Source organism: Neovison vison, chromosome 6 (assembly GCF_020171115.1).
Source record: "Neovison vison isolate M4711 chromosome 6, ASM_NN_V1, whole genome shotgun sequence".
NCBI lineage: Eukaryota > Metazoa > Chordata > Mammalia > Carnivora > Mustelidae > Neogale > Neogale vison.
Genome location: NC_058096.1, coordinates 55,786,423 through 55,799,410, shown reverse-complemented (window position 1 = coordinate 55,799,410; position 12,988 = coordinate 55,786,423). Strand labels below are relative to the sequence as shown.

The 12,988-nt window shown below is 40.8% G+C and overlaps 1 protein-coding gene across 1 annotated transcript in view; it reads left to right on the top strand.

The window, feature by feature from the left end:
• Positions 1–12,988, top strand: part of MYH15 (myosin heavy chain 15) — a 150,452-nt gene that overhangs the window by 114,649 nt on the left and 22,815 nt on the right. The window contains 4 exon segments of the mRNA XM_044255030.1: positions 8,883–9,075; positions 9,284–9,397; positions 9,399–9,447; positions 9,450–9,469. Coding sequence (XP_044110965.1) covers positions 8,883–9,075; positions 9,284–9,397; positions 9,399–9,447; positions 9,450–9,469 — 376 coding nt within the window.

Here is a 12,988-nt window from a genome sequence, read left to right as displayed (position 1 = left end):
TTCTCCATCAGTTGAAAAGATCTATGGTTTTTATCCTCTTTCTTGATGTTGATGTGATGTATCACATTGATTGATTTGCAAATATTGAACCACTCCTGCATCCCAGGAATAACTCCCATTTAATCATGATGAATGATTTTTTTCAATGTGCAGTAAAGTTGGATTTTACTTGCTGATATTTTGTTGAGGATCTTCGCATCTATGTTCATCAGAGATACTGGTCTATAGTTCTTTGTTTTTGTAGTGTCTTTATCTAGTCTTGGTGTCGGAGTATTGCCAGCCTCATAGAATAAACTTGAAAGTTTCCCTGACTATTCTATTTTTTGGAATAGCTTAAGAAGATTAAATATTGATTCTTCTTTAAGTGTTTGGTGGAATTCACCTGTGAAGCCATCTGGTCCTGAACTTTTGTTTGTTGGGAGTTTTTTTGATTACTGATTCAATTTCATTGCTGATAATTGGTCTGTTCATATTTTCTATTTCTAAAAAAGAATTTTTTTTCCTATTTCCTGAATTGGTTTGGGGAGGTTATATGTTTCTAGGAATTTATCCATTTCTTTTAGGTTATCTAGTTTACTGGCATATCATTTTTCATAATATTCTCTTACAATCCTTTGTATTTCCTTGGTGTTGATTATTATTTTTCTTTTGTTTCTGATTTTGTTTATTTGAGTCCTCTCTCTCTCTTTATGATGAGTCTGGGTAAAAATGTATCATTTTGTTGATCTTTTCAAGGAACTAGCTCCTAGTTTCATTGATCTATTGTTTTTAATTTCTATTTTGTTTGTTTCTGCTCTACTCTTTATTATTTCCTTCCTTCTACTGGTTTGAGGTATTGTTTGTTCTTCTTTTTCTCAATCCTTTAGGTGTAGGGGTAGGTTGTTCGAGATTTTTCTTGCTTTTTGAGATAGTCCCATATTGTTATAAACTTCCTTCTTAGAATAGCTTTTGCTGCATCCCAAAGATTTTGGGATGTTTGTGTTTTCATTTTCATTTGTCTCCATGTCTCCATTTTTTAATTTCTTCTTTTATTTCTTGGTTGACCCATTCATTATTTGGTAGTATGTTATTTAGCCTCCATGCATTTGTATTCTCTCCAGATTTTTTTCTTCTGATTGATTTCTAGTTTTATAGCATTGTGGTCAGACAAGATGCATGCTAGGACTTCAATCTTTTGAATTCATTGAGATTTGTTTGTGGTTTAATATGTGATCTATTCTGGAGAATGTTCCATGTATACCTGAAAAGAATGTGTATTTTGCCATTTGGGGATGGCATATATATTCTGAATATATCTGTTAAGTCCATCTGGTCCTGTGTATCATTCAAAGTCACTGCTTCCTTGTTGATTTTTTGTTTGGATGATCTATCCTTTGCTGTAAGTTGGGTGCTAAAGTCCCCTACGATTACTGTATTACTATCAATTACTTCCTTCATGTTTGTTATTAGCTACTTTATGTATTTGGGTACTCCCATGTTGGGTATGTACATATTTACAACTATTATATCTTCTTTTTGGATTGTTCGCTTTATGATTATACAATGTCTTCCTTTGTCTCTTTGCTTTAAAGTCTATTTTTGTCTAAATATAAGTATTTCTACCCTAACTTCCATTTGCATGGTAAATGCTATTCTCCCTCTATTTTTTTTTATTACAAAGTTTTATATAGAAAGTAGTTTAGCTGTTTTCGCTCTCAGTTTTGGCAAATATTTATAATTTCAGTAACTAAAGATTGTCAGTGCCCTCTTTCCTTCCTCAGGATAACTGCCCCCACTAAGTCTTGAGGAAGTCAGCTCTTGCTCAGTGGTGGATCAGGGTAGTGGTGTGTTGATGGGGGCTCCCAGCTCTCTTGTGTGGGAGGCTGCATTTGCTTCTGCTGTCTAAGACCCTGACCTCAGAGCTAAACTGTTGCAGGGCTCCCAGAGTCCCAGAAGCTGGCCTCTGCTCAGATGGGAAGGCAGAGGGGTTGCCCCTCTCTTGTTTCCTCTCCCTGGGTACCCTGCAGTGTCTCAGCCCACCTCCTGCCCTGCCCCACCATCCACTGTGCCCTAGAGACCAATCCATCCATGGGTCTCTGGGGAAGCTGCCCCTGCTTTCTCCTGGGGGATCAGCCTTTCCACTTCTCTGCAGGTAGCTGCCCAGGTTCTCTGTCAGGTGAGAAACTCAGCTCCTTGCCTGAAGCCCCTTCTCCACCAACAGAAGAACCTGGAGACCTGGTTAAAGATGGTGTAGATCACCGGGTTAAGCAAGCTGTTGCAGTAGTTTGGCAGTAGCCAATCCAGAAAAGGAACTTGAAGAGCAGGTCCGCACCTGGCATGCCTTGGGGCAGATGCCCTGCAGGCTGTAGCTGAAGGGGAGCCAGCAGAGCAGCAGCACACCCATCACCACAGTGTGAAGATAAAGTACTCCTGTGCACCTGGGCCACTGAACCTCAGAACATACTGCTGTGGTGCTGTGCACCTGGCACCCTGGCAGCACAGAGAGAACAGGGAGTGTGAGCTGGCATCTGACAGGCACCTGCCAGAGTGCAGACCTCCAGCAGCCAGCACTCCCAAGTTGACTCTGGCCAGAACCTGGTGTATGGGTGGCCATCATCCCCGCCCACATCAGGCTGCTGTCCTCTGGCTCTTCCTATAGTTGCACAGCCCCTGTTGCTGCATCCAGCCCTCTTTCTGTAGTCCTGCAGGCACCTTTGTGGCCTAGGGTACATACATGCTGAGCAACTGCATGCGCAGCTTGGCCCTATAGCAGATGCTGGCTTAGACCCATCCCATGGTGAGGCCGGGTAGAAAATGAAGCTGTTGCAGCAGGGTTGAATGTATTCTTGTCCTTGTTGAGACTGCATTATGGGTGGATGGGGTTGTCAAGCTGGTAGTGGAGCCGGAGAAATGGTAGGAAGATGACAGCTAAGATGAGCCACATGACCACATCCATCCCTTCACCTTTAATCTGCAGGCATCTTTAGGTCTGAAAGGAGTCTCTTGTAGGTGGCATATAGAGAGGTCCTGCTCTTTTAACCATTCTGTCACCTTATGTCTTTTGATTTGACCATTTAGTCCATTTACATTCAAAGTAATTATTGATAGGTATGTACTGATCACCATTTTGTTACTTGTTTTATGGTGTTTTTGTAGTTCTATTCTTTTCTTCTCTTGCCCTTTTCTCTCATGGTTTGCTGGATTTCTTTAGTGATATATACTGATTCCTTTTTCTTTATTTTTTGCATATCTATGACTGGTTTTTGATTTATGATTACTATCATGTTTATATATAACATGCATATGGCAATCTACATTAAGTTCATTGTCCCTTAAGTTTGAACCCATTCTTTATTCCTCTCCCCTCCATGTTTTAGGTATATGGTGTCATACCTTACACCCTTTTATTTTGTGGGTCCTTTAATTGATTTTTATAGATACACTTAATTTTACTGCTTTTGTGCTTCCTAGTTTTCTCATTCCTACTTAGTCTTTCCACTCAAAAAGTCTCTAACATTTCTTGTAGGGCTGCTTTAATTGTCAAGAGTTCCTGTAACTTTAGTTTGGGAAACTCTTTATCCCTCCTTCTATTCTGAATGATAGCATTGCTGGATTGAGTAGTATTGGCTGTAGGTTTTTTTCTTCCAGCACTTTGAGTCTATCATGCCACTCTCTTTTGGCCTGCAAAGTTTCTGCTAAAAAAGCAACTGATAGGCTTATGGGGTTTCCCTTGTATGTAACTATTTTCTTTCCTTGTTTTTAAAGTTCTCTCATTATGACTACTTTTTGCCATTTTAATTGTGTGTTTTGGTGTAGATCTCCTTGGATTGATTTTCTTGGAGACTTTCATTGCCTCCTAGATCGGGATTTCTCTTTCCCCAGATTCAGGAAATTTTCAGCTATTATTTCTTCCGATAGATTTTGTGCCCCCTTTTCTCTCTCTTTTCCTTTTGGAATCCCTATAATGCAAACTTTATTATGATTGATAGTGTCACTGAGTTCTTTAGGTCTATTATCAGTTTTTATTACTATTTTTCTCTCTCCTGTTCAGGTTTATTTCTTTCCATTGCTGTATCCTCCAGGTCATTAATTTATTCTTCTGCTTCCTGTAGTCTACTATTTATTCTTTCTGGTGTATTTTTAATTTCAGTTATTGAGTTCTTCATCTCTTTCTTTTTTATGTTTTCTACCTCTTTATTAAGGCTCTCACTGAGGTCATCCACTCTTTTGTGGGTATCTTCATGACCATTACTTTAAATTCTCTTTCAGGCATATTGCTTATCTTGGTTTTGTTAAACTCTTCTGTTGTGATTTTGTCCTATTCTTTAATTTGGGACATATTCCTCTGTCTCCTCATTTTGTCTAATGCTGTGTCTGTTCCTCTGTGCTAGGAAAGTCAGCCATGTGTCTGCTCTTAAAAGTAGTGGCCTTATGAAAATTAGTAAATAAATCTTCCCTTATAACCCAGGCATTTTTTTCTTTTTTTTTTAATTTAAATTTTAGTTAGTTAACATACAGTGCAATATTGGCTTCTGGAGTAGAAGTCAGTGATTCATCACTTACATACAACACCCAGTGCTCATCACAACAAATGTTCTCTTTAATATCCATCAATCATCTAACCCCATTCTCCCACCCGCCTCCCTCCATCAACCCTCAGTTTGTTCTTTATTGTTAACAGTTTCTTATGGTTTGTTTCCTTCTCTCCTTTTTTACCCCTTCCCATATGTTTGTATGTTTTCTTTCTTAAATTCCACACATGAGTGAGATCATATAGTATTTATTTTTGTCTGACTGACTTATTTCACTTAGTATAATACACTAGCACATCCACGTTTTTGCAAATGGCAAGATTTCAGGGGTTTTGTGTGTGTGTGTGTGTGTGTGTTTGTGTGTCTGAGTAATTAATATATATCCCATATCTTCTTTATCCATTCATCAGTCAGTGGACATTTGGGCTCTCTCAATAGTTTAGCTACTATTAATAACGCTGTTATAAATTATAGGGGTGCATATACCCCTTGAATCTATATTTTTGTATTCTTTGGGTAAATACCCAATAGTGCAATTGCTTGATCGTAGAATAATTCTATTTTTAACTTTTTGGGAAACCTCCAAACTGTTCTACAGAGTGGCTGCACCAGTTTGCACTCCCACTAATGGTACAAGAGAGTTCCCCTTCTCTGCATCTTTGCTGTTTGTTATGCAGTCTCTTTAAGGATGGGGTTCAGTTTTCCATTTCTCTTGCAGAAACTATCCCAATGATTTTTAAAGTTCTAAGTACCAAGCCCAATTGTAAGAACTCGTGAAGCCAGGCCCCTCTGGTTTTCAAAGCCAAATTTTATGGGGATTTGTGTTTCCCGCACAGGTTCCTCATGCTTGGGGTGCTTAGTATGAGGGTCTGTTTCCCTTGTCTCTATATTTCTCAATACTGTGGACAATCCCACATGTCCATTTAGGTCCCAACAATGTCTCTGCCCTTCCTACATTCTTCCATGTGGTCTTTTCTCTACTTCTAATTATGTAAAATCAGTTCTGCCAGTCTGTGTGCTGTTTTCTGGTTTATTTACATTGATGCATTGTTATCTAGTTGTATCCATGGGATGAGGTCAGCTCAGGGTCCTCCTATTCCTTCATCTCCCCCTAGAAGTCTGTACTATATCTTCTTTATCCATTTACCTATCGACCGGTACTTGGGTTGCTTCTATTCATGGCTATTGTAAATAATGTTGCAATAAACATAAGGGTGCATCTATCTCTTTGAATTAGTGTTTTTGTTTTATTTGGGTAATGTCCAGTAGTAGAGCTACTGGATCATATGGTAATTTTATTTTTTATTTTTTTGAGGAATGTCCATACTGTTTCGCATAGTGATTGCACAAATTTGCATTCCCACCAACAGTGCATGAGGGTTCTTTTTTTCTCCTTTTCACCCCTAACCCTTATTATTGTTTGTTTCTGAGTTTAGTCATTCTCAGAGGTATGAGGTAATATCTCACTGTGGTTTTGATTTACATTTCCCTGATGATGAGTGATGCTGAGCATCTGTTTTTGTGTCTGTTGGCTATCTATATATCTTCTTTGAAGAAATGTCTATTCATGTTTTCTGCCCATTTTTAATCAGATTATCATTATTATTACTTTTGGTGTTGAGTTGTATAAGTTCTTTATATATTTTGGATCTTAATCTATTACTGGGTATATCACTCGAAATTTCCTTTCCTATTCAGTAGGTTGCCTTTTTGTTTTATTGATGGTTTCCCTCCTTAAGTTTTAAATTTTTATACTGATTTTTTTTCTTTTGGTTTCCTTTTTCAAATTGCCTTCCACATTTCTGGGGGTGAGGGCAAGAACTTCTTACTATATTGTTCTGGTCCTGAGTGCTTCATTTTTTTTTAAAGGTACTTGGAGGAGTTTTCATTTTAAAACATAACTATACATGAAATGTATTGATCGTCTAGAGGCCATTCTCTAAGCCTGTATCCTATCCAAGCCTCTCAAACCACAGTAATTTCTACTGTCTGCAGGCTCTCATGAAGATTCATAAACAACTGTAGAAAAATACAGTTTGAAACATTGTTTAAGTAAAATGTATCTCTGTACAGAGGATTTTGACACCAAACTAGGAATGCTTTTGTTCCTGCATAAGGATAGTCGGCTGTGGCAAAAATAAGTTTCCTCGCTGCAAAACAAAGAAGCGTCTTAGAGCTTTTAGTGATTTTGAGAATGTGAGTCCCTGTGTGAGTCTGCTTAGGCTGCCATAATGAAACACAGACTGAGTGGCTTAAATGCATAAATTTATTTTCTCACAGTTCTGGAAGCTGCAAGTCCACAATCTAGGTGTTGGCAAGTTTGGTTTCCCCTGAGGCCTCTCCTTGGCTTGCAAATGACACCTCTCCTGTTGTGTCCTCACATGGTCTTTCTTCTGTGCATGTGCATCCCTGGTGGGTTTGTGTATGTCCAAATTTTCTCTTTTTATAGGGACACAAATCAGATTGAATTCAGCCCCACCCAGCAGTCTCATTGTACCTTAATCACCTCTTTCAGAGGTCATGTCTCCAAAGATAGTCACATTCTGAAGTACTGGGGTTGAGGGCTTTGACATATGGATGGGAAGGCACATATTCAACTGTAATAGTCTCTTTTAACTTTATATACTGGCATCCCTGTAGGATTCTGAACTGGAAGCTGAACAGAATCCCAGGACATAAGAATAGACATGAGAGGCTGACCTCAATTTGCTGGGTGCAAGGACGTGGGGTTAGCAGAGGAGATGTACTCACTCTGGGCTTTACATTTTCCCATATGTTTCCATAACTAGCTCGAGACTTCCTCCCACCAGTGGGGAGAAAAGTGGTTGTGACAAGTGGCCCCTCCTCCTGTCATCTAATTGAAAACTCTAACTATACTCCTACCCAGTGTGGGCTATATGCCTGGCTGATTGGCCTTAGAGCTGAGGAAACAGGTTCAATGACATTTCAGTGCAGACCTAATTCTGATGCAAGCTGAGTACATTCTTGCTATTTGTGATAATGGGCTCTGTGATGAAGAATAAGAAGGCTCTTCCCACTTCTGTCTTGTCTCTCCAGCACTAAGTCCTGTTCCATAGGGTAAGTTTAACAGGGCATGCTGGTTATAGCAGTTAACCTGTCCTGGCTCACAAACACCAAATCTTGGTGACTTAAAACTACCAGAGTTCATCTCTGCTTTATGTCCAAGTCCAGTGTAGGCTAGGCTACAGAGCAAGCCGCTATTCTTCAAAGTCATTCAAGAATCCAGATTTCTTCCTTCTTGTGGTGCCACAATCTTCCATATGTGGCCATCAAGTTGGCCATAGATGTGGAAAAGGGGAGTCATAGACCATAAAAGTGAAAATGTTGTATGGGCAAGGCCTGGAAACATTTCTGCCCATAATCCAGTGACCAGGATTCAGTCACATAGTCCCAAACTAACTGCTAGGATGCTGGGAAATGGTTGTCATGAGTTTCCCAGAGTTTTTCATTACTTTCCTGAACACACATCCATTGTCTAAACTTCTGTCACTTTGCAAATATAGTTTTAGCATAGGGATTTGTCGTTAGGAAGGAATATTGAAACAACTCAATATTTACACAGCAGTTGGTTTTCTCAGCTTACCCTTGACTACCCCAACTCCTAGAGAAAGATAACTGTGCTATTATAGAAGAACTAAGCATCTACAGGCCATTAGAGCAGTATTGCTGGTCCTTGAGATGTTAGCCTGTGTGACTCTTTCTTGCCTTGTTCAAATGTGTTTCACCATTGAAAGTAGTTTAAATGTTATAGCTGTCAGGAAGAGCATCCTTCCTTTTTACTTAGCCACTCTAGGAAATCCAGGTGTTTGCCTTATGCTGTTCTTTAGGACATCTTAGATAAGGCTAAGGCTCCCCACTGAAATGTCACAAAGATTTTGGTACTTTCCTTGATTCTTGTGGGAAGCTGTTCTAGGATTCTTAATCTGTTATGATGCTCATTAACCTAAGCCTTCAACCTCTGTGTTTTTTAAAAAGATTTATTTATTTATTTGAGGGAGTGAGAGCATGAGTGAGCATTCAAGTGGGGTGAGGGGCAAAGGGAGAGGGAGAGAGAGAATCTCAAGCCAACTCCCCACTAAATGCAGAGCTGGATGAAGGGCTTGATTCCAGAACCCTGAGATCATGACTTGAGCTGAAATCAAGAGTTGGCCACCTAACTGATGGAGTCACCCAGGTGCCCTAACTGCTATGTTTCTAAATGACAACCTTAGACTCATTTTGTTAATTTCCCAGAATTTTTCTTGAATTTTCATTTTTTTTCTGTTTCCTAAACTATTATGTACACAGCAGGTAACCTTTCTCAATTTGGGTGCATGATTTTTTTCCCCCTGAATGTTATTCTAAATTTAGGAGGAACCAGCAATATGCTGTTGACTGCCTGCAGTCTAGTCTGGATTCTGATACTAGAAGCAGAATTGAGGCAACCCGGCTGAAGAAGAATGTGGAAGGGGGCCTCAATGAGACGGAACTTCAGCTTAACTGTGCCAACCGGCAGGTGTTAGAAACAACCAAATCCCTGGGCCAGCTTCAGACCCAGATCAAGGTATATGTACTATGGGGGCAGGGAATAAACAAACCGAGAGGCCGATTGTGTTGAGCAATGACAGTAAGGGCAACAAATCTAATCCTTCAAGAGAGCAGGAACATACTTAAATTTAAACTGGTGGAGACTTGCTCAGAGCAGACTTGCAGGTGCATAACCCATTGAGCTCAGAGCGATCTATGCCCCAGGCCCATGTTTTCTCTCACAGGACCTTTGGGTGCAGCTAGATGACAGCACGCTCCTGAACAGTGAGCTGAAGGAGCAGGGGGCTATGGCCAAGAAGCACTCTGAGCTGGAGGAACTGAGGTCCTTGTACAAGCAAGACAGAATGGGGGCGCAGGCTGGCAGAGGAAGAGCTCTTACAGGCCACAGAATCAACCTTTTCCATGCCCAGGTGAGGCCCATAAATTCTCCCCGTTAGCTGCGTCAGGGGTGTGAAGGCCATTTTTTCCACCTACTGTTCAGCCTCGGACCATATCTAGTTGCCATGTCAGGCCTTGGGTGTGCTATATGAGGCATAGGTTAAATCTTTGGCAGCAAAGCAGTGGGCACACTCTTCATTTATTCCCGGATGTATTAGTTTCCTAGAGCTGTTACAACTCAGGACCACAAACTGGCTGGTTTAAAGCAGCAGAAATTGATTCTTCCACAGTATTGAAGACTAGATGACTGAAACCGAGGTGTCGGCTGGGCCGTGCTCCCTCTGAATCTTGTAGGTCAATCCTTGCTTGCCTTTTTCTAGCTTCTGAGGTTTGTTGGTGATCTTTGGTGCTCCTTAACTTATAGCTGCATCATTTCAATCCTCTTGCCTTGTTCAAATGTGTTTCACCATTGAAAGTAGTTTAAATCCTCTCTGTGTCTGAACACCATTTTTCCTCTGTTCACATTTGTGTCTAAATTTCCCTTTTTTTAAATAAGAACATCAGTTGTATTGGATTTAGACAGCTCCTAATGATCTCATTTTTAACTTGATTACCTCTGGAAAGACTCTATTTCCAAATAAGTTCACATTCAGAGATCTGAATTAGGGCTTAGGACTTTAGCATCTCTTTTGGAGAGCATATAATATAACCTATAATACTAAGTCCCAAAGAATGGACTTTAGAGCATTGATAGCCAGGATTCTGGAGAGATATGAACATTCCCTAGTACCAGAACCACTTTCCTGCTTCTCCTGTTTCCTCCAAGCCCCATGCTCTCCCAGCATCCCAGGATTATTCTTTTCTTCCTTTTTTTTTTTTTTTTTTTTTTTTTTTTAAATGTTCCTGCCTCAGAGCCAGGAGATTTCTAACAATTCTAAGCGGCTGCTGACTGATTTGATGAGCTGTCAGGACTCTGGTATCTCATGGAAGGTTATGTAAGTGACACAAAGCAAGAATTTTGAAATCGTTTGCCATTCTCAAAGAACCAGGAGAATCCCTCGTGTACAGTAAATGGATCAGTCAACATTTCCAGGGCACCCACCGTTCCCTGAGCAGATAGATATACATGGTATTCACGCAGCATGTCTCTATCGTCTTAAAAAAGTGAAGACCTAAGCGAGGAACTTCAACCCACTGCCGGTGTGTAGTGTCAGAGCAAGCCCATCCCTACAGAAAGCCTTCTCTGACAGTCCTAGACCTACTAGATACACAGTATGCTTAACTGCAGCTGGAAACCAAAGACAGAAGCCTGGGGGAGGAGGAGATTTGGGATGTTGAGGGAAATTGGTATACTCACTCGAACATGGTGAAGCGGAGGTGGGAGAGGTCAGAGAAATGATGTTAAGAGGCAGGGAGAGCCAGGTCCCCAGCAACCTTGAGTCTGAGACTCAGGCAACTTGAATCCTGTCTTGTAGTTAACGGGGATCCACTGAAGAGTTTCCAGTAGCTAAGAGTGAAATGATCAGATTTTCATTTTAGGAGTTTCAGTCTGGTGAGTGCTGTGAAGGGTGGATTAGGCAGAGCTGCCATGCCTGGAGTATTTAGCAACGTCTGTGGGATCATTTTGGTTGCCACAGTGACTGGAGAGTGCCACTGACTGGGCAGAGTTCAGAGATCCTAATACTCATGCTAGGTGCAGGATAATCCTACCTCACAAAGAACTGCCCCTCCCAGAATGCCAGTTGTGCCCTCTCCTAGAAATACTGGGAAAAATTAAGGATCAGTCAAAGATATTTCAGCTAGAAAGCATTGCAATTAATTTGTGCCTACAGCTTGATTTTTGTGTCCATCAAAACACTGTGCATGGCACAACCTTATTTAGATACCATGTGATATGGAACAAATAGGCTGTGTGTTCTCATAATTCCTGGCAAGCTAACTCACTTCAACATTTTCTTTCTCTCTCAGGAAAGCTTCTCTAAATACAATGAGCAGGATTCTTATAAAGTCGGATATTGAATTTTTAAAAAGTAATCATCTATCTGTAGTACTTAATAGCTATTGGTAATAAATCATTTGCCATGCCTATTATAACTGATAATGCACCAGTCGGTCCCAATATGATGAAAAAACACTAGCCTAGAGAGAACTGAGCACATCAACCAGAGGAAAAAGCAGTCACAGGGAGGAGGAGATGAATTTGAAAAAACAAAAAGAAAATTAGGTCGTGGAAACCTGATCTCTAGGGCAGAGTTTCTGACACTTTGCTGTCTAAGAGAAACTAACATAAAAATTCAAATTCTCAGGTCTCATTTCAGACCTACTGAATGAAAATCTCTGCAGTGGGACCCAGGAATGAAATGAATTCTCAGGTGATGCTGCTGGTCCCTTTGACCAGCAAATCTAGGTGATACTACCTTGTCTAGGCCAGCATATCTAGGTGATACTACATTGCTCACAAGGACCTCTCCCCAATCTTAATCATGTGGGGGCACCTTGCAGTTAATAGAATGCTGTCAATCTTTTGATGACATAATGAACATTTAATGGAACCTTCTTAGTACATTCTGCATTCCCAGACCTCTAAGCCTAGAATAAAGATACAAGGCCAGCCTTATCCTTGACCCCCTACATGTGCTCTTTTTAAAACCCAAGCTGTGACTGTCTAGATTGCCCTCTTGCACAATATCTCCTAAACCCCTTCCTCCCCAAAAGAACCAGTTAGAGTCATCCAGCTTGAAAACGTTTTGGCAATTATCTCTCTAGCAGATTTTAAATGATTCCATGTATAAACAAGTCGGCATTTATATTTATACCTTCCTTTACAAAGAAAGAGTTTCTATGGAGTGACGTACAGTGAGCATCCAGAAAATACCCAGTAAAACACACGTATCCTCAATACCACCACCAGCACCACCAGGGAAAATCTTGGGTTGGGGGGCACAGAACCTAAGCTCTCTGGGAGGACAGAGCACGGTGGCCTTGATGAAGATGCTTCATGCCATTGAGGAAGCAGGGCAGAGCCTGTGAGGCTGGAATATCTTTCTATTTCCAAGGTACAATCTGCTTTCTGAGAGAGGTACTCGCTAGAGAAAAGTGAAAGGACAATGAAGAAAAATCAAAAATAGGAACCTGTGCTTTTTATATTACATTCTCTGTGCTAAGGTTTCACACTCTCAAAAAAGCTGTGCTTCAAACATGGGCCAAATAGCAGCAAAGGGAGCCTCAGCCTCTAGTGTCATAACCCAGGAAAGAAAGAATTAGGGCAGTACCAGCCACAGAACACCAAGCATCCCCCGTGGTAGAGGCTTCCTAAGGGCTAGGGGATCTGAGCTACTCATCTGAGCCTCCTCACTGCAAATCAGGGAGAAAGGGAGGCAGATAAAGAGAAAGGGGGGGGGGTTGTTTTTGTTTTTGTTTTTCCTAGAGCAGCATACTGGAAACTGATTTTTTAAAAAGATTTTATTTATTTATTTGACAGAGAGAAAGAGATCACAAATAGGCAGAGAGGCACGCGGTGGTGGCGGGGGGGGTGGGTGGGAAGCAGGCTT